At 47.2% G+C, this 24,191-nt stretch overlaps 1 protein-coding gene across 1 annotated transcript; it reads left to right on the top strand.

Annotated features, from left to right (window-relative positions):
* The first annotated feature begins 1,947 nt into the window (after window positions 1–1,947).
* On the top strand, window positions 1,948–22,926 carry ATP12A (ATPase H+/K+ transporting non-gastric alpha2 subunit). The gene is made up of 23 exons (XM_040085018.2): window positions 1,948–2,150; window positions 3,926–4,072; window positions 5,439–5,498; window positions 6,329–6,532; window positions 7,183–7,296; window positions 7,824–7,958; window positions 8,475–8,592; window positions 9,800–10,068; window positions 10,800–10,998; window positions 11,434–11,543; window positions 12,274–12,408; window positions 12,653–12,845; window positions 13,068–13,243; window positions 14,271–14,407; window positions 15,007–15,157; window positions 17,070–17,238; window positions 17,903–18,057; window positions 18,623–18,746; window positions 19,236–19,381; window positions 19,951–20,084; window positions 21,147–21,248; window positions 22,188–22,279; window positions 22,491–22,926. Exons 1-23 carry the CDS (start codon window positions 2,142–2,144, stop codon window positions 22,517–22,519), a joined length of 3,108 nt encoding a protein of 1,035 aa, XP_039940952.1. The 5' UTR covers window positions 1,948–2,141; the 3' UTR covers window positions 22,520–22,926.
* Window positions 22,927–24,191: the final 1,265 nt, after the last annotated feature.

The raw sequence follows: 24,191 nt of genomic DNA, 5'->3' as shown, positions 1-24,191 counted from the left end.
CCCTTTGAACCTGGCAGCTCCACACGGGTGGTTTGCCAGCAGCAAACGCTCTGCAAATCCTGACCACAGAGACCTCCCCAGCTCGGCTCCTTGGCCACGGAGCACATCCTTCAGCAGTCGGAGGTGTCGGGGTAAGTGTCCCGTGTGCAGCAGGGTCACCCGGTGCTCTGCTGCCCAACGCTTCTCTCATTTGCATTGCGAACATTCGTCCCCAGGCAAAAGCCATCATGTTTTATAGAAGGCAAATGCCAAAACTGCCCAAAAGCCCTGGAAAAACGTCCTGAATCGCTGTGAATTGCAGGATGCACATCCTCGTTTTCCATCCAGCGCTGGGTCAGAGATCTCAGACCTGGTAATGGGCAGGGCGGGATGTGCTGGGTTTCACATTGTGCAGCACACTGCTTTTACCCACGGACCTGATGCCATGTGAGCGCTTCCCTGGAAGGCATTTCCCCATCTCCACAGGCACTTCCCATCTCATATCCCCGAAATTCCAGCCTGAGCAGTGCAGCTGGATGTGAAATACGCTCACATTTCCTCTCCACCCCCCTGCTCTGGATCTTTCCAAGAGCAGAGGGGAGGATCTCAGTGCTGGGTATCACACAGCACAGATTCCCTGGACACAGCCACACTGGGAAACCTCCAGCGCTCACAGACGTAGGGAAAGGTTGATATTCCAGAACAAAACCCAGCTCTGAGAACAATAAGGAGCAGAAACTGAACACGAAACCTTTTCAGACCCACTCCTGCACCTTGCGCAACATTCAAGGGTTAAAGAATTCCATGGAAAAAGACCAACACAAACTGCAAAGTGGGAGCAGCTTGAGGAGGTCTGCTACTCAAATTCCTGTGAACTCGATCTGAATATAATTATTCCTGCTCCTGCTGAGGTAAGAGATGATGTCTTCAGGATTTTCCCCTCCGCTCAGGGCTTCTATTGCTGTTTTGATAAAGCCATATCAAATCGTAGGTAGAGAGTTGATTATCTCCGTTAGCACGTCATATCTCTGACCACAATTTGAGTCACTTACTGGTGGCACCACACGGTATCTCCAATGGATTTAAAGTTTATGGATTCCATGGCATTCAAGCCTATGCATAACAGCAGAGAGCACAGATTATAATATTAAAGTCAAAACGCTGTTGGTCAGCAGGGTCAGACGGATGACACACAGATCTCTCCCCAAATAATGTTAAATTACAGAAAAGCATTCCCCGTGTTTCACTCAGCTTTCCGTCAGTTCAGTGGCTGAGGTGGAGAATCAGCTTTACTCTTAAGTGATGAGACCAGGCAGGTACCCAAAGTGTCACAAATCTCGTCATCACTCCTACCTGGAAGCTGGTAATTGGTGCCAGGCAAATCAAGGACTGCTCAGGCAAGTGCCCTGCTGGAAAGCACCAGGAAGTTCACGTCTCCCAGCTCAGCATGAAGGTGGAAAACACACGAAATACGAGGCAAGGATTAAGAGAGAAGTCTAAGCTAGGAAGCTTCGAAGAGCACCACAGCACTAAATCCCTGCTGGCACCCAAACGAGGCAGGGATTTGACTTTGAGGGACCTCAGGCAAAGAGAACATCACCTGGGCAGGTGAGACAAAATGTGCAGAGCCCTCCTTTAGCCCAGGACAGCTGGGATCCCGAGGGGAGCCCGGAGCTGGAAAGTCTCTGGAGGAAACTCCTTGCTTCCAGCAAGATGAATAATACACCTGTTCCCTACTTGTGAGCAAACACTACAAAGGAATAATTAGAACCTATCTGACCTGAAACCCACATGCCCATTACTGTGGTATTTTTCCACCTACTCCAGGTGAAACAGAAGATGGGCTGGACCTGGAAGGGGAGGGGTGGAGTGGCAGCACGGGATGCTGATTTATAAAGCAGCAGCGAGCAGAGCTCTTTCTCCACAGGCTTGGGACAGGGAGCTCGTCCTGCCTGAAGGATGCCGAGGTGGGAGCAGCATTCCAGCTAACACCTGCTGGCCACAGGAGAGGGACCCACCACCTCGGGGAGCTTCTGCACTCCAGGACTGCTCTGAGCCACCGCAGTCCCCAGCTGGGCTTTCCATCCAGAGATTTTGGCTTTTGGTCCAGAGGCTTTGGCTGGGCTGCTTCCCTCCATCAGGAAAGGAATAAACTCACCAAGATGGTCAAGGTGGGTACAATGCCCGAGGAACTGCCGCTTGTTTTTCTTCTTGGGCTTTATTTCGTGAATTATACTGTAAGTACAGGCTAAGTGAAAAATTGAATTAATACCAGACACTCTTGGGCATGAACAGCTTGGACTGGGAAGAATTCTTGGACTGGCTGAGCCAAAAATCTGAGATTTTATGAAACTCTGAAGGTGGTTGAAACAGGGCATGCTTACAAGTGAGCAATAAATTTTACCAACTTCATCAATTTTCTTTATTTTTCTCTTCCATCTACTACATTCTCCCAGCAGAGAGCTGCTGCCTTTCTCTCCTGGTTTCTGTGCTCTATAGGGATTTGAAAAGCTGAACAGATTTTTTGGGTGGGAGAGTTAAAGAGAGGAGGAGGAGGAGGAGGAGGAGGAGGAGGAGGAGGAAGGTGAAGAGGAAAAATCCCAATAGATAAAACAGACTGTGAATCTTCAGCATGGCAGGAAAAAATCATAGGCATGCCCTGTCTCTGGGATGTGCATCACCAAACAAAATCAAGTGTTTAGGAATAGGATTTGAGCCTTTAAAATCCTGAAATTGCTCAGCAGCTTTTTACTTTTCCCTTCATCAAGGGGCAATGACAAGATTTAGATACTCCTTTAGTTACAGGACAGCTGAGGATAAGATGCCAGCTTTGAGATCAGAAGAGTGATAAACAATAAGACACCCCAATTATTATTGTTTTTTAGTTTAGTTTGTTTGTTTGGTTTGGTTTGGGGTGGTTTTTTTCCCCCCCCCCCCCCCCCCCCCTTTTTTTTTTTTTTTTTTTTTTTCTTGTTGTTTCCATTATTTGAGTTTTCTTTATGTTTTGGAGAGATCTTCCTCCACTGCTGTGAGATCTCACAGGAAGCCAAGCACTGGCAGAGCCCCTTTGTGCTTTGTCCCACCAGGGAACATCCAGGGGGGCTCTCCTGAACTTCTGGGGTTTCATCCATCAGGAAACCTCTGGAATGGGGTCACCCGGTGGCTCTCCCAAGGCCTGGCATGTCGTTTCCAGGATAATTGGGAGCTGCAGCGTTATGATTATGCAGCTGATAAATCAGCACGAGAGGGAAGTTTGCCCTGCTCACTGCAGAGTTAAGCCAGGGTTTGGAAACAGCACAACTCCCCAGTCATCACTGAAAGCAAAACATTCCCCGAGGTGCAGCAGCCTCCCTGGGTCAACAGCTTCCCGTGCCTGGTATTCCACTGGCAAAACTGAGTGCATTGTTGGCTAAATCCCTGCCAGTTCTGAGCTCTGTGTGAGCAGAAACAGAGCAGCTCCTCCCTGGCTTTCAGTCTGGTGCTTGCCTCCATTCCTCACTTTGATTCAGTGCAAATATATATTTGTAAGTGTTGATTGTAGTTAAAATTTACACCTTGAAGTTATGGATCTGAAAAGCCCCAGGAAAAAGAAAGTTCTCAATGGATAATTTTCCCCTCCCCTTTCCTTTCATGGATATTTTGTTTTTCCACTGATCTCTTCTTGGAGCTGAGGAAGATTTTAATAATTTTCACTGCTGAATTCCTGGGCAGTGTTTTCTTACACTTAGATCAGAAACTTTTGGAAGTGTTGCACATCCCTAAAGGGATCCCTGCGATTTGCACCTGATGAAGTACTGACCACAATCACAGTGCCACAAACTGGATGGATCTCTGGATCAGACAGGGGAAAACACCCCAAGTAGTCAGGAGAAAGGGACAGCAGAAATTTGTAAGCTGTCTAAAAAAGTAGATCCGCAAATTTTGACTTTTCTGTGTTTTTTTACAGAAAAGGTCCGATGTTTACTCGGTTGAGATCTATGGGACAAAAGATCTGCACAAAACAGAGTTCGAAGATGAAGAGGAGAAGAACAAAGACTCAAAAGGCAACAAGAAGAAAAAGAAGACAGATGATCTTAAGAAAGAACTGGACCTGGTGAGTGTTGCTGAGCTTCCATTTCCCAGTCTGTGAAATCCAGGGAATGTCCTGCACTGAAAATCCTGGCACAGGGAAGGATTTGCTTCCTCACACTCCTGGGGTGTGCCAAGAAAGTGCTGTGCAAGATTAATACCTAAAATGAGAGGATGGTTCTTGTGTAATTAAGCCAGCAATGGTACAGAACGTTGTCTGCCCAAAAGGGATCCATTTCCCAAACGGAATCACTGCCATCAGTATTTCCTGACGACTTGCACAGCCAGCCAGGAATCAGAGGGGCAAGCAGGACCACGGCATTGTGCTCCAGAGATTCCAGAGCTGAGAGCACTTCTCAGCCTTAAACACAGGGGTTTTTACCCAAACCAGCTCCTCTGGCCTTCAAGAAATCAGTGTTTTCCTGCTGGCTCTCCACTGATCTGCTGGCTGCTCTTGGAAATGTTGCTTCCTCTCCGCACATTCCAGTTTCCCAATCTGAAACATGAGGGTAATTATGCTGACCTCTTTTTGAGATTGCTGTGAGAGCAGCTCAGAGGAGAGGCTATTTACGGGCTGGATGGCATTTCAAAGCCCAAAGAACACCAAAATAAGATACTGATTCCATGATTCTCCCATCCATTCACCCACCGCGTTTCCAAGATCTGCCCAGCAGCAGGTAAATATTTCTCAGTCCGTGTTGTCTTTGCCACCGGGGGATGTAACTCTACTCCCGTGTTTCTAAAGAGAAACCCAAGCGCAGACAGGAGAATTGACTCACCCAAGTACCCATGAATCACTCTGAGAAAACAATTGGGAGATCTCGCAAATTCTTGGCTTCTAAATCCCAGTTCAGCACAAGATATAATTAGGCCAATGATACCACAGAGGTGTCACTGCAGGCCAAGGAGAAGAGCTCTGAGATTTCCCTCTCCCACACCCTTTTAAACTCAGAACCTGTTGCCCCTTTCCCCCAGAGTGAGGAGGATAATTCGCATTCCCTGCCCTGGCAATCAAGGGCAGAGGTTGCTGTCACACACACTCTGAGCCCTGCAGCACGCAGAGAGAAATGATTTATCCAAAAGAGGCACGGCAGGCAGGCAGCAGAGACATGAACACACCACCCTGCTTCTAGTGACAGATTTGCTGGAGGAGGGAGCTATTTACAAAAGCACTCTGCAAATCAAAAGGAAAAAAAAAAAAAAACAACGTAAAAGTCATCTTCCAGTGGAAGATATTTTGCTTCTCAATGTGCAGATCTGTCTAATTAACGAAAGAGGGGTGTCATATGAACAACTTCATCCATGTTCCCAGATCCAGGCAGTTTGGAAATAAACATTTCAGCAGTCTGATGCTCTGCTCACTGTAATTTCCTGTCTCTCTTGGAATGCAGGATGACCACAGGCTCAACACCTCGGAGCTGGAGAAGAAGTATGGTACCAGCATCGACAAAGTAAGTCCTTCCTTAAGGAACTGCCTCCAGCAGGTGCCTCTGGCCTCCCCAGAGCTCCCCAGGAGCAGGGATTTTGTCATTTAATGTGTGTGGGTGCCTGCACTGATGCTCCCAGTAAAGCCTAAACCAGCAAGCCACCGAGCCCTGGCCGGGATTTAAAGTGGAGTTTCTCTCGAGTCTGAAGAAGGCTGAGCTACTGCTTTGAGACCAAAAATGAGACCTCAGGGTTTGGCACCAGGACCTCATTTTTTTCTAAAGCTGTTTCCTGATCTTTTGATTTCACCGCAATTCACTTTTCACTGTAATGATTTTTAGCCAAAGCCTGCACGGATTGAGCCAATTTTGAAGGAAAATCTAGATTTGAGAAACTACACCTGAGTCCTTTTGACAGCTGACATTTGAATATCAAAGCACTGAACGTGGCCAGAGCACAGACAAGAATTTCAAGAACCCCCTGAGCTACAAACACCTCGTGGAAATGCAGAAACAGCAGCAAAAGAATGTCAGTTTTCCCCTGGCTTTCCAAACACTTAGTCCAGGTATATTTGATTGATAACCAACAGAATGGAAGCTCCTGGTGGATGTGGCTCCCAATTCAGTGCACCAGTAAAGAAATAGCTGTTTCTGCATAGCAGATAATTAACAGCAGCCTCTGTGAAATCAGGAGGTTTGGAAATCAGAGCTGCTGCTCGTTTGTGACTCAAACAACCTTTAAAGAAAGAGCAGCACGTGAATTTTGTTCTGAGACGGGGTAAAAAAAAAAAAAAAAAAAAAAAAAAAATATCAGCTTTTCTGTGATTTCGTTGTAAACCTCTCCCCTCCTTCTGCAGGGTCTCTCGAGTGCAAGAGCAGCAGAGATTTTGGCTCGGGACGGCCCCAACGCTCTCACCCCTCCCAAAGCCACCCCCGAAATCGTGAAGTTCCTCAAGCAGATGATCGGGGGCTTCTCCATCCTCCTGTGGATCGGGGCCGCCTTCTCCTGGATCTCCTTCGGCATCCAGCTGGCTCAGGGGGTGGATTCAGCCTTCGACAACGTGAGTGGATGGGGAACCGCACGGGCAGCGTTCCGTCCCGCGGCTCCGGGGGATCGGAACGCCACTGCACAGTTACTCAGTAACTACCAGGGGGCCTCTTGTTCCCACGGGACTCCCCCGCTGCCCAACACTTGTGATAAAAAGCTCAAACACCTCGCGCAGCCCTCGCTTCAAGAGTGCCTGGGCAAAGGTTTTATAACCGCTGGGCATAATCGCAGTTCTTGAGTACTCTGAGAGCAGTAAAAAGCTCTAAAGACTTTAGACTCTGACTTTAGTCATAGACTAAAGAGTCTCTGACTAATTCCCCACTGAGTTATACTCTAGGTTATTTTGCCTTTTTTTTTTTTTTTTTTTTTTTTTTTTTTTTTTTTAATTTATTTGTTCAGGATCGTGTCAGTTTAGAGAAGGATTTTAGATGGGGAAAATCGCTATTAAAAACTTTTTTTTTTTTTTTTTTTTTTTTTAAATGCACACAAATCAAAAAGCTTTAATTGATCATTTGCAGGACAACAACCAAAAGTTCTTTTCTTAGCCTGTCTTTTAACCTGGCCAACACCTCATTTCAAAACAGCACAGAACTGATTTATTCCAACAGAGGAATCGCTGAAAGCTTGTCCTGAATTAACCAGATTATATCTTTTATTGATCAGCTCTACCTCGGAGTGGTCCTGGCTCTGGTTGTCATCCTCACTGGCATCTTTGCTTATTATCAAGAAGCCAAAAGCACAAACATCATGGCCAGCTTCAGCAAGATGATCCCACAGGTGAGAACCACCCGTGCCTTTCAACTGAGGCAAAAATTCATCCTGATAATGCACGAGGGAATCCCAGCAAGCCCAGCTTGAATTTATCTCTTGGCAAATGACCTGGAAAAATATCCCGAATCACAAACCATTTGCTAAAAAGCGCACGGTGGTTGCTTTGATGGAGCTGTGAATTGCAGGATGCACATCCTCGTTTTCCATCCAGCGCTGGGTCAGAGATCTCAGTGCCCAGCTCAGACCCGGCAATGGGCAGGGCGGGATGTGCTGGGTTTCACATTGTGCAGCACACTGCTTTTACCCACGGACCTGATGCCATGTGAGCACATCCCTGGAAGGCATTTCCCCATCTCCACGGGCACTTCCCATCTCATATCCCCCAAATTCCAGCCTGAGCAGTGCAGCTGGATGTGAAATACGCTCACATCTCCTCTCCATCCCCCTGCTCTGGATCTTTCCCAGAAGAGAGGGGAGGATCTCAGTTTAGAGAGTGTCAAAAAACTCATTTTTGTCCCATTTCTGTCTTCCAGCAAGCTCTTGTCCTCAGGGATGCCGAGAAGAAGGAGCTGCCAGCAGACCAGCTGGTGGTTGGGGACATCGTGGAGATCAAGGGTGGGGACAGGATCCCTGCAGACATTCGCCTCATCTTCACTCAGGGCTGCAAGGTAAACTGGGCTTGAAGAGCAAATGAAAGAAGGAAAACAGAGTTTGGCACGGTTTATTATATAGAAAGAATTTCTACACAGCCTAAATGGGTTATTAGAGCTTTGATTGGACATGATTAATGAAGTCAGAGGGCAGAAGCCTGACTGTGATGCTGAGATCCTTTTGGACTGATACCTCCCTCCCTGAACATCCAAAAGTCCATGTTCTGGTTCTGCTCTTTGCCAGGACAGGGCAGATGCACCAATACACCATTGAGAGTTTCCACTGGAGGCAGATCCTCAAAATTTTGGGGTTTTCTCCAGCTGCTGCCAAAAATCCCACTGACAGACACAGAGCATTGGCTGAGCTGAATTCCCGCAGAAACAGGCTCTGCCAGGGACAGCAGCAGCTCAGAGAAGAGGCACAGAGAGATGTCGATGTCACTGATTATGAAATGAGCTGTCACCTCCCCTCCCGGGCTGGACACCACTGTGTACTGCTGACTTTAATCTGGGCTTGTCTCCGTTTCATTAAAGGTGGACAATTCTTCACTCACAGGGGAGTCAGAGCCACAGTCCCGCTCCTGTGACTTCACCCACGAGAACCCCCTGGAGACCAGGAACATCGCCTTCTACTCCACCACCTGTGTGGAAGGTGAGCTGACCCTGAAACTGGGCATGGAAATCCCATTTTATCCTCTTTATCTCTTTCTCCACTGGCTCCAGCCACGTTTATCATCCTGTGTGCACACCTTTACATCCCTTTATCTTTTTTCCTAGTTAGGCATTGACCTCTATTCATCAGCTTCAGGGGAACTGAACATTTCTAATTTTTTATTATTTATCAGCATACAGAGAGAAGGGCCCCCAAAAAGGCACCTGCACAGGTGCTGCTGGGTCCTGCTAACTCATTTCAGCAATTCTGCTCTGAGGAACTTCAGAGAGGTTCAATTGCTCACATGAATTTTGACCTGAGCAGATCAAACCGTGACCTTGGGGGTGGTCACATTTAATATTTGCTGCAATGTGCAGCGTGGTTATGACTGCACTAATCAATTAATTGATTTGGATTTGAGCTGACCGTGGCTTCCTTGCGGTTTTTCCATCAATACCTGTTGGAATATCAGGCTATCACAAAATACCCATCTTCTAGGAAACTCAAAAATAATCCATGTATCAGTAGACACCATTTTAGGTGCAGTCTTCGCTCCTTGCATACAGAAGGGGGAGATGTTGGAACCCTGGGCACTGAGAATTCCAGGCTTTCTGTGCTGCCAGGCACTGACCCCCAAGCAAACACTGCATTGGACCTGGAACAGCTTCCAAAATGGAGTGACAGCGCTGGGATTGTGGGTGTGGAGTTTGGATAGAAGTGTGTGATGTCACAGGGTGGAAAACTCAGAGTTTAAGGGTTTAGAATACAGTAATAAATATAAAGCAAAGTCTTCATAAATAGGTCTTAGGGCCTAGGCTAGTGCTTCTTCTTTCACCTTCTTCTACGTAGGTCTGGGTGATATTTTGTAACTGTGTAGAAAAATCTGCATTGTGGACCATGGGTGGTTGGTTACTGGTTAAAAGTAAAAACAATTTAGGTGTCATTTCTTAATTGGACAGTTTGTTTTTAAAAGGCCATCTAGAGAGATAGAGACAGAGCCATTTGACACTTTGTTAGCTAGAACTCACACCTTGTGAGACTGTGCTACAGATAAGAATTAATAAACCTCTGAGTTCAAACATGAAACAACATCTCTCGTGCAATTAGTCCCCACTGTAACAAGAAAAAGAAGATGAAATGCCACATCAGGCTGCTGCTGCCTCTGAGTGTTTGTGTGCCCTGGAGGTGACAGTTTTTGCCTCTGCAGGCACTGCCACCGGCATTGTCATCAACACCGGGGACCGCACCATCATCGGCCGCATCGCCTCCCTCGCCTCAGGCGTGGGCAACGAGAAGACGCCCATCGCCATCGAGATCGAGCACTTCGTCTACCTGGTGGCAGGAGTGGCCGTCTCCATCGGGGTCCTCTTCTTCATCATCTCCGTTTCCATGCGCTACAAGATCCTGGACTCCATCATCTTCCTCATCGGCATCATCGTGGCGAACGTGCCCGAGGGGCTGCTGGCCACGGTGACGGTGAGTCTGTGCTGGGATTCTCTGCCTGCTGCTCCAGCTCTGGGCTGCGTTGGGTTTGAAGAGGGCTGGGGGTTTTTATTCCAAGGATAAACCCTTCGTTTGGTGAATTCTGGTGTAACTGAGTCACTCATCTCAAACCCAGTTTGGGTTTGAGTTCAAGTGCTGCTCTGCCTCGGTGGCCGCCGAGTACAGTGATGTGACTCATTTCTCCACCACTCGTTCCCGCTTGGAAGTGGGGATTTTGTACCCTCAAAGTCACATGGAAACTCCACTTATTACCACATGACCAACTCTAAAATCCCTGCCTGAGGAGCAGCACACCTCCTAAGCTCTGCTGGCTCCACAACACCCCAGCAGCAAACACTGAAGGGAATCATTGCAGGATTCATGGAGCTGGTGGCCAGCAGCTCCCTGCCCACTGCAGGTTCCTCCATCTCAAATGGCCTCTTGGCTGATAAGGAATCCTTATTTCTACCAGCAGGCAGCAGGTTCCTCTCGGCAGCAAATCTACCTGTGCTAGTTACAGCCAAACCTTGGACTACAAATAATTAAAAAAAGGGGGGAAAAAATGCACTGCAGCCAACAAAAATGAAAAAAAATAAAATATCCTCCTAAAAACCCCGACTGAACAAACACCAAACCCCACAAAAGATCTAGCAGGAGAACGTAATCTCGTTACACCTCTGTGTAACCACACCTTGGTGACAGCTGGGCCCCTTCCCTCCCGCCAGGTGAGCCTGTCCCTCACGGCCAAGCGCATGGCCAAGAAGAACTGCTTGGTGAAGAACCTGGAGGCCGTGGAAACCCTCGGCTCCACCTCCATCATCTGCTCCGACAAGACAGGAACCCTCACCCAGAACAGGATGACCGTCGCCCACCTCTGGTTTGACAACCAGATCTACTCGGCCGACACCAGTGAAGATCAAACAAGTAAATGGGGAAATGGGGGGTGTGGGAAGGGGCGGATGCTTGGATCAGCCCCAGGGTGTTCACTTTTGATGGCTAAATCAGACATATCTTCCTTCTACACACGGGAATCTCTCCTTAGCCATGTGGAGACATGAAAAAAAAAATTTAAAAAGAATTAATATGGCATTCTACTCACAAGAAGTAAACCTGGAGGAGGTTCTACACCAGAACCTTTTGCCAAGAGTGCGTTTAGTAGGGAATTAAGCAGAGACACATCATCCAAACCCCTTTGCCAGCACTGCTAGAGGGAAAATTTATATCAATTTTTTTCCATAAAAGAACCTGTCAAAATAATATTTTTCTGCAAGTAAGTCAATTGTGTTTTTTTCACTCCTAAGCTCTTACTTGTCTCATGCAATGTGCTAAAAGATGCAATGTGTGTTTTGCTTCCCTCAGCCCAGCCCTTTGATCAAAGTTCCCCTTCATGGACAGCATTATCAAAAATTGTCACTCTCTGCAACCGGGCGGAATTCCGGCCGGGACAGGAAAATCTCCCCATCATGAAGGTACTGCTGACTTCACACCAGCTTATTTCCCTTCCTTTGAAAAAGCAATTTTCTCTCTTCGGCTTTAACAACTTCCATTTTACCGTGCCAGCCTTCTAAATTCCTACTGACAGTGGTTTTACTGCTGTATACTCACACAAAATTTAACAGTGGGTAAAAAACCCAAGAGCATGGAAAGGCCGATTATCCTGGCTTGGAAGAGATCCACAATCCCAGCTCCTGGCCCTGCACAGGACAGCCCCAGGAATCCCTGTGCCTGAGAGCATTGTCCAAACCCAACTCTGCCTGCCAGGAAAAGGGCAACACAAGGAGCAGGAACAGTAATTATTGCACTGTTAATTTATTATAGCAAAGGTGAAGGTGCCTTAATTAATGCCTTTCCACATGACTGCTCGAAGGTAGTAAATTCTACTGACTGGACTGCCAGAACAAATCTGCTGTTTACTCATCAGTGCCGTCCTCAAATTAATTTGGGTTTGTGCCTCAGCTCACCTGTAACGACCTGAGTGTGACCCCAGATCTGCTTTACAGCAGCAAATGCTCTTTGCCTCTGTTTGCTGTGGCTCAGTTCTAACTCCGAGAGCAAAGCAGACATCCCCAAACTCTATTTTCATATTTTTCCGTGATAACTTGGACACAAAAAAGCAGATTCCTTGTTGCTGAAGTGTGCAGCACGTCACGGAAATGTGGAAACGCAGGAGTAAAATGTTTTCTTCCTTTGTGCCCACAGAGGGTCGTGGTTGGAGATGCCTCTGAAACAGCTCTGCTGAAATTCTCTGAGGTCATTCTGGGGGACGTGATGAACATTAGAGCACAGAACAGGAAAGTGGCTGAAATCCCTTTCAACTCTACCAACAAATTCCAGGTGTGTTTCATGGGGTTTTTTTTTGAAATCATGCCAGATTGTTTCTATCACTGGGCCTGGGTGACCTGGAAGCCTTAACAGGGTAATTCAACAACAGAGGGAATTCAAGCTATAATAAACAGAGTTCATTCCATTTGATGGAAATTGTGATTTCTTCATGGAAAAGAACATGAATCCCGTGGAAAATTAGAAGCAAATGAGGACAATTTGGGCTCTTCCAACCCATTTCCTGTCTGTGGCACAGCTCTCCATCCACGAGACCGACGACCCCCAGGACAAACGCTTCCTGCTGGTGATGAAAGGTGCGCCGGAGAGGATTTTGGAGAGGTGCAGCACCATCATGATCAACGGCAAGGAAGAGCCTCTGGACAATGAGAAGGCAGAAGCTTTCCAGACAGCCTACATGGAGCTGGGGGGCATGGGGGAGAGAGTGCTGGGTGAGTGCAGCTGCAGGGACTGCCTGGGAAAATGGGCTAAATCATGAAAATGGGGTAAAATCCAGCTGTGAAACCTGTGAAATGGGGTTTAAAGTCTTGGCACACCCACATGCCTGGGAAAGTGGCTAAGTGCTGGAGTTCCACGGGCAAGGGAAAACCCCGATGTTTTATCAAGCTCTCCTCTTTCTCCTGCCCATCACACCAACCTGAATATCCTCCCAGGTTTCTGCCACTTGTACCTGCCTGAGAATGAGTTTCCAGAGACCTTCCAGTTCGACACAGATGCCATGAACTTCCCGACCTCCAACCTGTGCTTTGTGGGGCTCCTGTCCATGATTGACCCACCTCGCTCCACCGTGCCCGACGCCGTCTCCAAGTGCCGCAGTGCTGGCATCAAGGTGAGGATTTTACAGTGAAAAACACAGCGGGGCTCCACTCTCCACTACAGAAGGACTCTTTGTGATTATTTTGGGTGTTATTTAAAGTATTTAAAAAATTAAGACCTTCCACCACATGGTCACAAATTATCTTTCTAGCAATTACTACCCAAAATCTCAACCTTAGTTAAGACCATCCCGTAATTTCAGTTGAGAAAGTCCCCAGAGGCAAAACATTTTCATTTAAGTGGGAATCAGACTATAGGAACTGCACAAACCCCTCAAACCTGGGAATCTAACTTCACAAAATCTCAGATACTGTCTCATCAGATCCATTTCTAAAATACAGACCCGACATTAGCTGGAATTACTTGCTTGTGAACAGAATAAGGTGATAGAAAAAATTCTTGAGAAGGCATCGGGACACTGCTTTGAACTTTTATCCAAAGGAATCACTAATCTCAGAATTGTTCAAATGGAACTTGATGCAGTAATTCCCCTAATTTCATTCCCTGGGGACCCACAAATAAACTTTTAGCCCTAAGCAGAGGTGGTATCTGCCTAAATCTAGGAGAATCATATTTGGAATTACAGATCTCAGACACGATGAATCCCAAACACCAACCCTGATGAAATTTTCCATAGCCTGAAGACAGAGCTGGCAACTTTTCTTCAAGAAAAGCAGGAAAAGGCTGTGCCTTGCCTGTCAGGACACCTCAGTCACAAGGATCCATTTTAAGATGCAATACTCTAACAAACCCTCCCCACTGAGCATACCTAATATAGATCCTTATATAAAGGCTCCTTTTTTCTGCATTGTTCTAATCTGGCTGCCTGTGACGAGTTCTTCCTTCAGAGCCCTGATAAAGCAGCCTCAGCAAGGAGAGGATGTCGATACAGAGCTGGGCAATTACTGCCCCTAATCTCCCTTTGCTGTGTACACAGCGCTGCTCTGATCCCCGGGTGCTTCCTGCTCCTCAGCAACGGACCTTCCCCCTTCTCTCGCTCCATGCTTTAGCCGTTTGTCACCCACTTGTCCCTTGCTCAGGTCATTATGGTCACTGGTGACCATCCCATCACTGCCAAGGCCATCGCCAAGAGCGTGGGCATCATTTCGGCCACCAGTGAGACCGTGGAGGACATCGCCAAGCGCCTCAACATCCCGGTGGAGCAGGTCAACAGGAGGTGAGAGCCAGCAGCAGAGCCTGGGCAGCACCCCAGGCTTCCTTTCCCTGCTCTCTCCACGGTGCTTTTTATTCGACAGCCCCGCTGCTTTCTGCTTTTTCTATGACATGTTCCCACTCTTGAGTCATCTCCACCTAAATGTGTCCACTCGGTGGTTTTCATCTTTGCTGCCCGTGAAGAAAATCTGGCAAATTAAACTCTGCAGATCCCGTGGAAGTCGCTGTCGCTGCCTGTTTGACAAAACGCACACACACAAAGCAAAATTCAGCGTCACACGCCCCAGTTTGGACCATCAGCCCAAATCCCTCCTTCACCCCTTAAACGAGGAAAAAAGTCACATCACAAGGGAAGGATAAAAGCTCTTTGCAGAAGTGACGTCCTCCCCATCCCTCCCAGCGAGAGCCCACTGTAAAATGCATTTTCTGAAGCTTCAGTGAGACCCCTCTGCATCCAGGTGACCGTGATCCACTCTGGATTTCTGCAGCGCCTTTCACCCAGCTCCTGCGATTAACTCAATTTGCTGCTTTCCCCTTGCCCCATCCCACGAGCGCACCCTTTTTACCCCTTTTAATATGAAAATTTGCCCGTGGCTCTTGCAGGGAGGCCACGGCAGCCGTGGTGAACGGGATGGAGCTGAAGGACATGAGCTCGGAGCAGCTGGACGAGATCCTGTGCGAGCACTCTGAGATCGTCTTCGCTCGCACATCGCCCCAGCAGAAGCTGATTATCGTGGAGGGCTGTCAGAGGCAGGTGAGGCGAGGGTGGCAAAGCTCACACACAGACACCAGCCCAGGGCTGTGAGGCTGGGAGCCAATTCCCAGTGCTCCCTAAGCTCTGTTTATACTCTTTTTTCCCCGTGCCAGGACATTATCTAACAGATTGCCACAAACGCTGCCTGGACTCAATCCAAGCCGCTCAAATTCCCGCTGCAGACACAGCTCCTGGGGACAAAATGAGCTGGGTTTGGAGCTGCAGCCAGGGCGTGGATTGTCCCTGGCACTCTGAGAAGCACGAAAAGCTTCCTGTGCCCTGTTTGGGAAAAGAGAGTTCCCTCGGGAATTCTCTAAAGCCAGATAAAAGCAACGGTGCTGCCACATCCTCCCCTCTTATCTCTTGTGGCCGCTCAGGCCATGTCCTCCTGCCCACAGGATTGTTTGGGAGTGGAGTTGGTTAGTGGCAGTGCTGGGTGAACTCACAGCCCTTTTCCAGCCTAGATTCTTTATGATTCGGAGGTATGAACCCCACAGAATGATTTACGTACCACCAAGCCTTATCTCTGCCACTTCCCAGGGCTGTAAATCAGGCAGCAGGATTTAAAGAGAGCTTGGCCCATCCATGGGCAATATTATGTAAAGCAGCTTGGAGTGCAGCCAACACAGGAGGGAAAAAAAAAACAAAAAAAAACCAAAAAAAAACAACAAAAGAAACCCAAAAAAACAACAACAAAAGAAACCCAAAAAAAGAAACCCAAAAAGAAACCCAACATTTACAGAGCTGTGTAAAAGATGAAAATTGCCAACAAAAGACTCTCCACTCAAAAAAAATGACATTTTCCAAGTATATTTTGTGAATTAAAGCCATACTAGTGGATTTTCTAGAGAAGAAGTTGTGGCACAAGATAACATTTTATTTCTGTAGCCGTGCCAGCACTAAACTTCCCAAGCGTTATCAACTCGTCGGGTTTAAGCCTGGAGGGCTCTCCAGAGAGTAAAAAAAAAGAAAAAGAGAGATAGAAAAAATTTCAATTTCACGTGTATTTTATTTTTTGAATGGTCTCTGTTAGGCACACGGTGGGTGAACGTGTTCTGCACTGCTCAGACTCCCACACTCCTGGCAGATTTGGCTCTTTAGGGATGAAAAGGAACACCCTCCCCCAGCCAGTCTCCAGCTATGTTTAGTACTCAGAGCTTATAAGCCCTTCTGTGCATGGCATTATTTATAGGTAGTGACACTGTGCTCAATCCCCCCCAGGCGCAGGAAATTCAGCATTTTATTAATCAGTTTGCCAGGCTTTGTCCCCACTCTGAACACCCTGCCTTGAGCCAAGCCAGAAACTTCTGCATCAGCCAGAGCAGAGCCTGGAGCTGCAGGAGATGGTTCAGCAAGGTAACAAAGGAGCTGAGCTGGATAATCAGAGTTTTGCATCTTCTGGATTAGTAGAGGAATTCTAGCACACACTAAGCAGCAGCCAGGGGCCGTTAGGGTGGGGTGAGGATGGGCTCTAACTCAACAGTTATATAATTTATTATTCAGATGTAGCACTTCATTAAGAGAAGACAGGACATTTTGTGTTAATCAAACCTCCCCCAGATGTCAGAGGTGAACCTGGCTCTGCTCAGAGCAGACATCCAAATCTCAAATCCTCTTTATATCCAGCTACCAGATTAGTTGCATTTGAAATGCATCTAATTGAGATGTCCGCTCTTCAGGATGCAGTGAATCACATCCCCGAATTTTCCAGGTCTCTGCTCTAAAGGGAACCACACAAAACTCTGAGGTTGCTCTCCCAACCCTGCCCACCACCCTCCTGACCCCGGCTGTGGGTACAGAGAGCATTCAGAACTTCCCATCAGCATTTTCCTGCTAGAGATGTAAAGATGGGTGATGGCAGGATTCACCCTCTCCCCCCAAGCCCACATCTGGATGCTTTTGTGTGTTCCAGGGAGCAGTGGTTGCCGTGACTGGAGATGGAGTCAACGACTCCCCTGCCCTTAAAAAAGCAGATATTGGGATTGCTATGGGGATTGCTGGCTCTGACGCAGCCAAAAATGCGGCTGACATGGTCCTGCTGGATGATAACTTTGCTTCCATTGTCACAGGAGTGGAGGAAGGTAAAGATGATGTTGTTTCCCACTTTTAGAAGCTGGAAGCTGCTGGCAGGGCCTCCTGATTCTTCCCTCTTCTCTTCTCTTTCTGATTTGTGGATTTGGTATTTGGCAAAGCTGGGAATTAATTCCATTTCTACACATGACAATCAGAGAATAAGGAAATCACCTCCCTCTCTCACACAAAATAAAGATTTCCTGTCTCTGTTTGATCAAGCTTCAGATAAAAGCACTTCCTGACCTGTTCCAATGCAGTTTGAAGCTTCACAAAGATACAAATTATTTTCTCCACTTTTTCCCTCTATTATTTTCTCACACATCGCCTTCACTGTGCTCCACCTATGACAGGAACACTTATCTTTCACTGTGAAGGGCTTGTGGTGTCCATTACAACCACAGCATTTTGGGGGACAGGTCTTTTCCCCTCAAACTGCCTCTTTGAAAGAAATATTTTATTACACTTCAGTTTTCAGAAGGCTCTAAGGGAGGGCAGCTTAAAAAAAAACAAAACAAAAAACCAACAAAACCAAATTACAAAATGCACGAGGAAAAGTCGAAATAGGCAGTGAACGTTTTCACTTCATTTAGTTAAATTTGAACATTTTTGGGTTTTTTTCTGGAAAACACGGATAAAAACCCCCTTTGCCAGAAGTATTTTCTCTTCCCCCAGGCCGCCTGATCTTTGACAACCTGAAGAAAACCATTGCCTACACCCTGACCAAGAACATCGCTGAGCTCTGCCCCTTCCTCATCTACATCATTGCCAGCATCCCCATGCCCATCGGCACCATCACCATCCTCTTCATCGACCTGGGCACGGACATCGTGAGTTGGGAGCTGCAAAGCCAATTCCTGCTGGAATGGGGACAGGGGATGGGGGCCAAGGCACACCCAGGACAGGGGATTTGGTGGCTTTGTCCCCCAGCTGAGAGAGGCAGTGAAAAAAGGGATTAAAAGCAGCCAGGTGGAGAGAAAGAAGAGTAGAAAGCAACAAGAAGCTGCAGGGGGGGAGCAGAAAGCAAAGGCTGATCCGATCCAGGCTAATATCAGCAGTGAGCAATTATCAGCGTGTTTTAATCAAGAGGTCAGAGGGATTTTCTGCAGTTACACCTGACATTCCATCCAGCCCAGCCCAAGGGACCGGGCTTGCAGAAAAGACCCTTAAATTTTAAATTAATGTTAAATTAGTGTTGATCCCCTCTAGCCTTTTGTACTGCTCACCAGATCCGTGCACGTTTCAGATTTCCCCCAAAGCCTTTACACATTAACAGGGACGCACACAGATCCTCCTCTCCTTTCCTCCAACATCCTTCAGAAACACGTGGGAACTGCAAATTGCTGCAAAACCTCGGAGAATCAGGCAAATGCTGAGGGTTTGTCTCTCTTGCAGATCCCCTCGGTGGCGTTGGCTTATGAGAAAGCTGAGAGTGACATCATGAACAGGAGACCTCGGAACAAGAGGAAAGACCGGCTGGTGAACGAGCAGCTGGCTGTGTACTCCTACCTGCAGATTGGTAGGTTGGCCTCCCTGACACTTTCTGGTGCCAGCAAAGCAAGACAGACTCAAGCTGATTAATTTAAAAAAAAAAAAAAAAAAAAAATCCAGACCAAAAAAAAACCCACAAAAACCCCCAAAAACAAACAAAAAACCCCCCAAACAAACAAAAAAACGAAACCAAACCAAACCAACAACAACAACAACAACAACAACAAAAAACACCCAAAACAAAGCAAAAAACCCAACCCAAACCAAAAACCACCAAAAACCACCACCACAAAAAAAAAAATTAGGAGCTAAAACTCAACACCTTCCTCTGCAAACCCACCAGCCTCCTCCTGTTGCTCATTATTCGGCAATAAAATGAGGTTTTCTTTAAAGAAAGCAAGGAATTCACAGCACCAAGAGCTCTCAAACTGCCTTTTGCACGTTTCATGCATCCATCGCACCCCCCAGCGCTCCCTAATTTCGGTTTTTCCTCACTCCTGCCCCTTTGTTTCGGCAGGAATCATGCAGTCCGTGGGGGCCTTTGTCACCTATTTCACCGTCTATGCTGAGCAAGGGTTCCTCCCCTCCACGCTGCTGGGAGTGAGAGTGGACTGGGAGAGCAACGACATCAACGACTTCGAGGATTCCTACGGACAGCAATGGGTAAAGCAGCCCTGAAAATCCCCTGCCTCGTCCCTCCTGCCCACCTGCCTGCTTAAAAAATGAAAGGACAGGGAGCGTAAACCAGGTTTAAATGCAAACAGAATGAGTTTTCATGTGATGTTCCCAGCAGGAACACTTCAGGTTTTCCTGCTGCAGAGCTCTTCCATTCATTCTTCCACAGTTTGCCACCTTCTCGCTCACGGCCTCTGCAGGTGCACCTTCCTCTCTGGTCTTGGTGTTTAAACCCCTCAAAATCCATCACCCCCGTCCTCTCGCAGCCCTGCTAATGATCAGCACCTCTGCCAAGTCCTCTGCAGCCTCCTCCTCTCACTCATCCTGCAGGATCACGAGGCACAGGAGGCATTGATAAATCCATACAGACACCCCCCACCCCAGCTCGTGCTGCAGCCTCGTGACTCAGTCAAGGAATAAAACTGGGCCCAAATCTGATCATTCTGTGCCTAAATCTGGAGTAACTCTGCATTCACACCTTGGGAACTGAAATAAAGCCTCCCATCGAGGTCTGCAGTGGGATTTAAAAACGTTTTGGTGTTTCCTCGGCTCTGCAGACCAAGTACCAGCGCACGTACCTGCAGTGGACCGGCTACACGGCCTTCTTCGTCAGCATCACCATCCAGCAAGTGGCTGATCTGATCATCAGGAAAACCCGGAGAAATTCCATTTTCCGGCAGGGCCTCTTCAGGTGAGATCTGCAGGTGCACGGCCCCGGAATGGTTTGGGATGGAAGAGATTTTAAGGCATCATCATCATTTAAAGCCATGGGCTGGGACATCTTCCACTGTCCCAGGCTGTTCCAGCCTGGCCTTGGACACTTCCAGGGATCCAGGGGCAGCCACAGCTTCTCTGGGCGCCCTGTGCCAGGTCCTCACCTGGGAAGAATTTCCCTCAGTGGGAAGAATTTTTTTCCTATCTAATCTAAACCCGCAGTTCAAGTTAACCTCCTGCTCCATTTGCCCCTCTCACTTTCAGTCTTTGCACAAAGATTAAGGCTGGCCCTAAACAATCACAAATCTCAGGCAAATATTTTATTACACCTCCCCTCAGCCCCTTTTTCTACTTCAGGATAGGGATTTTCTTTAGAGACATTGTGCTGGTTATTCTGAAAATGCACCAGCTTAAAACCATTCATTAAAATGTTTACTAGGAAAAAAAAAAAAAAAAAAAAGGAAAGAAAAAAAAAAAAAAAAAGGGAGTTTCTCTTCCAGATTACTTTCTGAACTCCTTATCAAGAGATAGCGAGTCTGGATTTCTCTGAGATAACTTGAGGCTGCCAGAAGGGAGATACCAGCCGGCCAACCTCCCCCAGCCAGGGCTGGCCGCCCTCTGCAAACCACCCTGCAGCCTCCAGCCCCAGGAGAATTCCAGATATCAGCCGGGACAGAGGCCAGCAGCAGGGCTGGCACTCACTCCCGGGCTTTCTGATAGCAGAGCAATTTGTTTTCCATCCTTTATCTGCGGCTACAGGGCCTACACCTAGGTGTGCTTCCTCCTCGCACTAACGCCTGAGTCACCCTGAGCGCCTTCCCAGCCTTGAGGAACGGGTGCTGGGTGTCTCCCGCAGCTGGATTTGGGCTGGGAACGCTGCCAGGAAAGGCAGGAGCTCGTGGGACGCGAGGCAGAGCTGCCCAGGCCAGCCCTGTGTGCGCAGAGCAGGGAATGCAGGAGGTTCCTGCAGGCACAGAGCGGTTTCGCTCTGGGGTGAACTCGCTCAGGGTTTGACTCTTCCTCTCTGCTTTTCCTGCAGGAACAAAGTCATCTGGGTGGGGATATTTTCCCAGATAGGGATCGCTTTGATTCTCACCTACGGCCTTGGGCACGTTACAGCCCTGAACTTCACCCCACTCAGGTGAGTCCGGGCGCCTGTGGTCGGGATACGCAAAGCAGTCACACGGAGACGAGAGATTTCTCAGGGCAGAGTGTTCCTCTGAGAGAGCCCCAAGGCTGAGCTAAGGCCAGAGCCCCTCTGCCTGTTTATTTCTTACTTTTTATACATTTGTGGGTCTGGCAGTGGATTGGCTTCTGGAGTTTTCACCTCCCAGCCAAATGGCCAGACCAACTGTCAGTTACAATTGTTTTCAGGTTAGAAATATGCAAACAAAGGATAGAGAATGAAAAACAAAGGATTTGTTTATGTTAGATGTGTGAGAATGTGTGCTCCTAATATTGTACAGTAGGTAAAAGTCTGACTCTATTTTATGAACAATCAAAAGACTTTAAAAAACTCAGAAAAACCAGGTTGACAGGTGCCACTGAGCTTCCCCTGCTCTCCTCGAGGACACAGAATGGAGCAGGAGCCCGTGCAGCACCACTGCAGGATAAATATTAAAAACAATTGGTTATATTCATCACTATTTCTTGGCCAAAAAGGCCATTATCACCATAATTTCCACATTACCCTGCTATATCTCCTACTGAGGAGCCAAAACCCCACTTGTGCAAAACCAACATTTAGATATTTCTTCCAGCATCTCCAATGTTTTGTCGAGCACAGACAGCATTTACCTTTTATTTTAAATAGAGCCGTCAGGTGATTGATTGCTGCGATAACACCAGGAAAAATTTCCTTCTGAATAAGGCCTGGAATTAATTAATCCAGTAACTACTTAAGATTGGGAGGCTTTACACTCACATCATCCATTTGAGAGATTAATTAAGAAAAAAGAGAAGAGGCCTGAGGGGGCAGATTTGCTTTAGTGACATTGAAAGCACAGAACTGCAGAACCCAGAGCTGCAGCTGAGTTGTTTCCAGACGTTTCTGAATGAGACTTTTTGCCCCCACTCCCAGGTTCCAGTACTGGTTTGTGGCTGTGCCTTTTGCCATCCTGATTTGGGTCTACGATGAAATCCGAAAGCTGCTCATCAGGAGATACCCAGGAAGTGAGTGCATCGTTCTAATTAAATTTTAATTTAATGAATTTTTAATTCCATGTGGCTTTTCCTACCTTTTCACTCCTACCCCCACCTCAGCTGCCACTCGCAGGTGACTGCTGAAAAATGAACCATTTTTCTCCAGTGATCGTTTTTCCTATTTGAGCAAAAATAACCAATTTTTTTTTTTTTTTTTAAATTATTATCCCTTCTCCTGCAGGTTGGTGGGACAAGAACATGTATTACTGAACAGTCCTGGGCACAGGAGAGCTCCTTCCCCACCTGGCCCAGCCTCTGCTGCTTTCAAGTCCTGTCTGTGCAATATCAAGCACGGATCCATCCCGTGCTGGGGCGAAGAGATTTCACGAGTTCAATGAAGAAACAAGGACTTTAGAGGCTGAGAAATTACCTCCCACTGTACTGTAAAGCCTAGAAATTGAAATACTACCTATTTTTGTAACTGCTACGATTTCCCCTCGTTCGGAGATGGAGTTGGAGAGCACTCTGAGAGGAAAACAATCCAGAGACAGGAATTCCACACAATCCAAGGCATTAATTTGCACTGTTTGCTGATTTTTGCGCTGGTAGAACTGAATTCCAAGCGAGTGCATACCTAGATCTGTTTTACCTTGCCACGGGTAATTGTGCTGTATAGGAATAATTTGATAATAAAACAAGGAGTTTTTTTCCAGAAAACTGTTCTCTGTCTTGTATTCTTATAAATACTGAGAGAAACTGAGTGGAACGAGGTCACAGAGGAAAGAAGCTTTTTTTACCCCCATCAACAGCCCAAGCACTTGACCCATTCTGCTAAAGGTGTCTTGAAAATCAAACCACAGCCAGCAGATTTGAACACTTTGAGACCCCAAACTCACAGCTCACCTCCCAAAGGTGACAATCTCCAGGGCAAAACAGATATCAGAGTCATTAATTTGAGGGTTAATTAGGCACAGGTAAAGTTCTTTTCGAAACCAGGACAATGTGGTCCCTTTAGCAAGAGCCAGTAGGTTCCACTTCTTGTTTAGACAAATTATGTCTCAATTTTAAAGAAAAAAAAATTCATTGATATTAATATTGATTGATATTTCACTCTATTGATGTTGAGTTGATATTTCACTTTTAAATACAAGTTTAGGACAAGTTTTGCAGAAGAAACGGGGCAGAAGGAGAACTGTTGCAGCGAAAAGAAATTATCCAGGAGAGAGAAACCACGGGAAGAGCTGAGGGAAGGGAAAGAGAGGCATGTTTCCCAATCTAAACCCGTTCCCAAAAGTCCACGCCCTTCCCATTTTTTTATTTTATGACCTTCTTTCCCTAAAACCCCTCACCTTAATGCTTTAATTACCCCGAGTGTCAATCATCCCGGCTATCAGCGCTCTTCCCGGAGAGCCGCGAAGAAGAGGAGCTGCCAAGGCAGGAGGAAGAGGGACAGAAAATGAGCCTGGAAAACAACGGGGCGTATCTGCACACAAATTCCAGATAAAGGTGCTGTTATCTCCGCTCCAGCAGCGGGGCTGAGGTGCCAGCCTGACTCATTTCACACCTTGGCACTCGCCAAGCAGCCAGCATTGATTTGTTTTTATCTCCTGTTTAAATGGTAGGAGAGATAGGAGAGGAGCTGCAACACAGCCTGCTCTGTGGCTTGGCCAAAAATTCCCGTTCCAACAGAGGCGGGAGGAGGAAAGGAAAAGAGGAAATGAAGGTCGTGCCAAGGGAAATATAATATGGATATTAGGAAAAAATATTTTCACGGAAAGAATAATAAAATATTGGAATGATTTGTGCAGGGAGGTGGTGGAGTCACTACCCCTGGATGTGTTTAAGGACAGGCTGGATGTGGCACTCGGTGCCAGGGTTTAGTTGAGGTGTTAGGGTTGGGTTGGACTCGATGATCTCGGAGGTCTCTTCCAGCCTGGTGACT

This window comes from Hirundo rustica, chromosome 23 (genome assembly GCF_015227805.2).
Source record: "Hirundo rustica isolate bHirRus1 chromosome 23, bHirRus1.pri.v3, whole genome shotgun sequence".
Taxonomy (NCBI): domain Eukaryota; kingdom Metazoa; phylum Chordata; class Aves; order Passeriformes; family Hirundinidae; genus Hirundo; species Hirundo rustica.
Note: the sequence above shows the minus strand (reverse complement) of the source record. Positions and strands in the feature narration are given on the sequence as shown.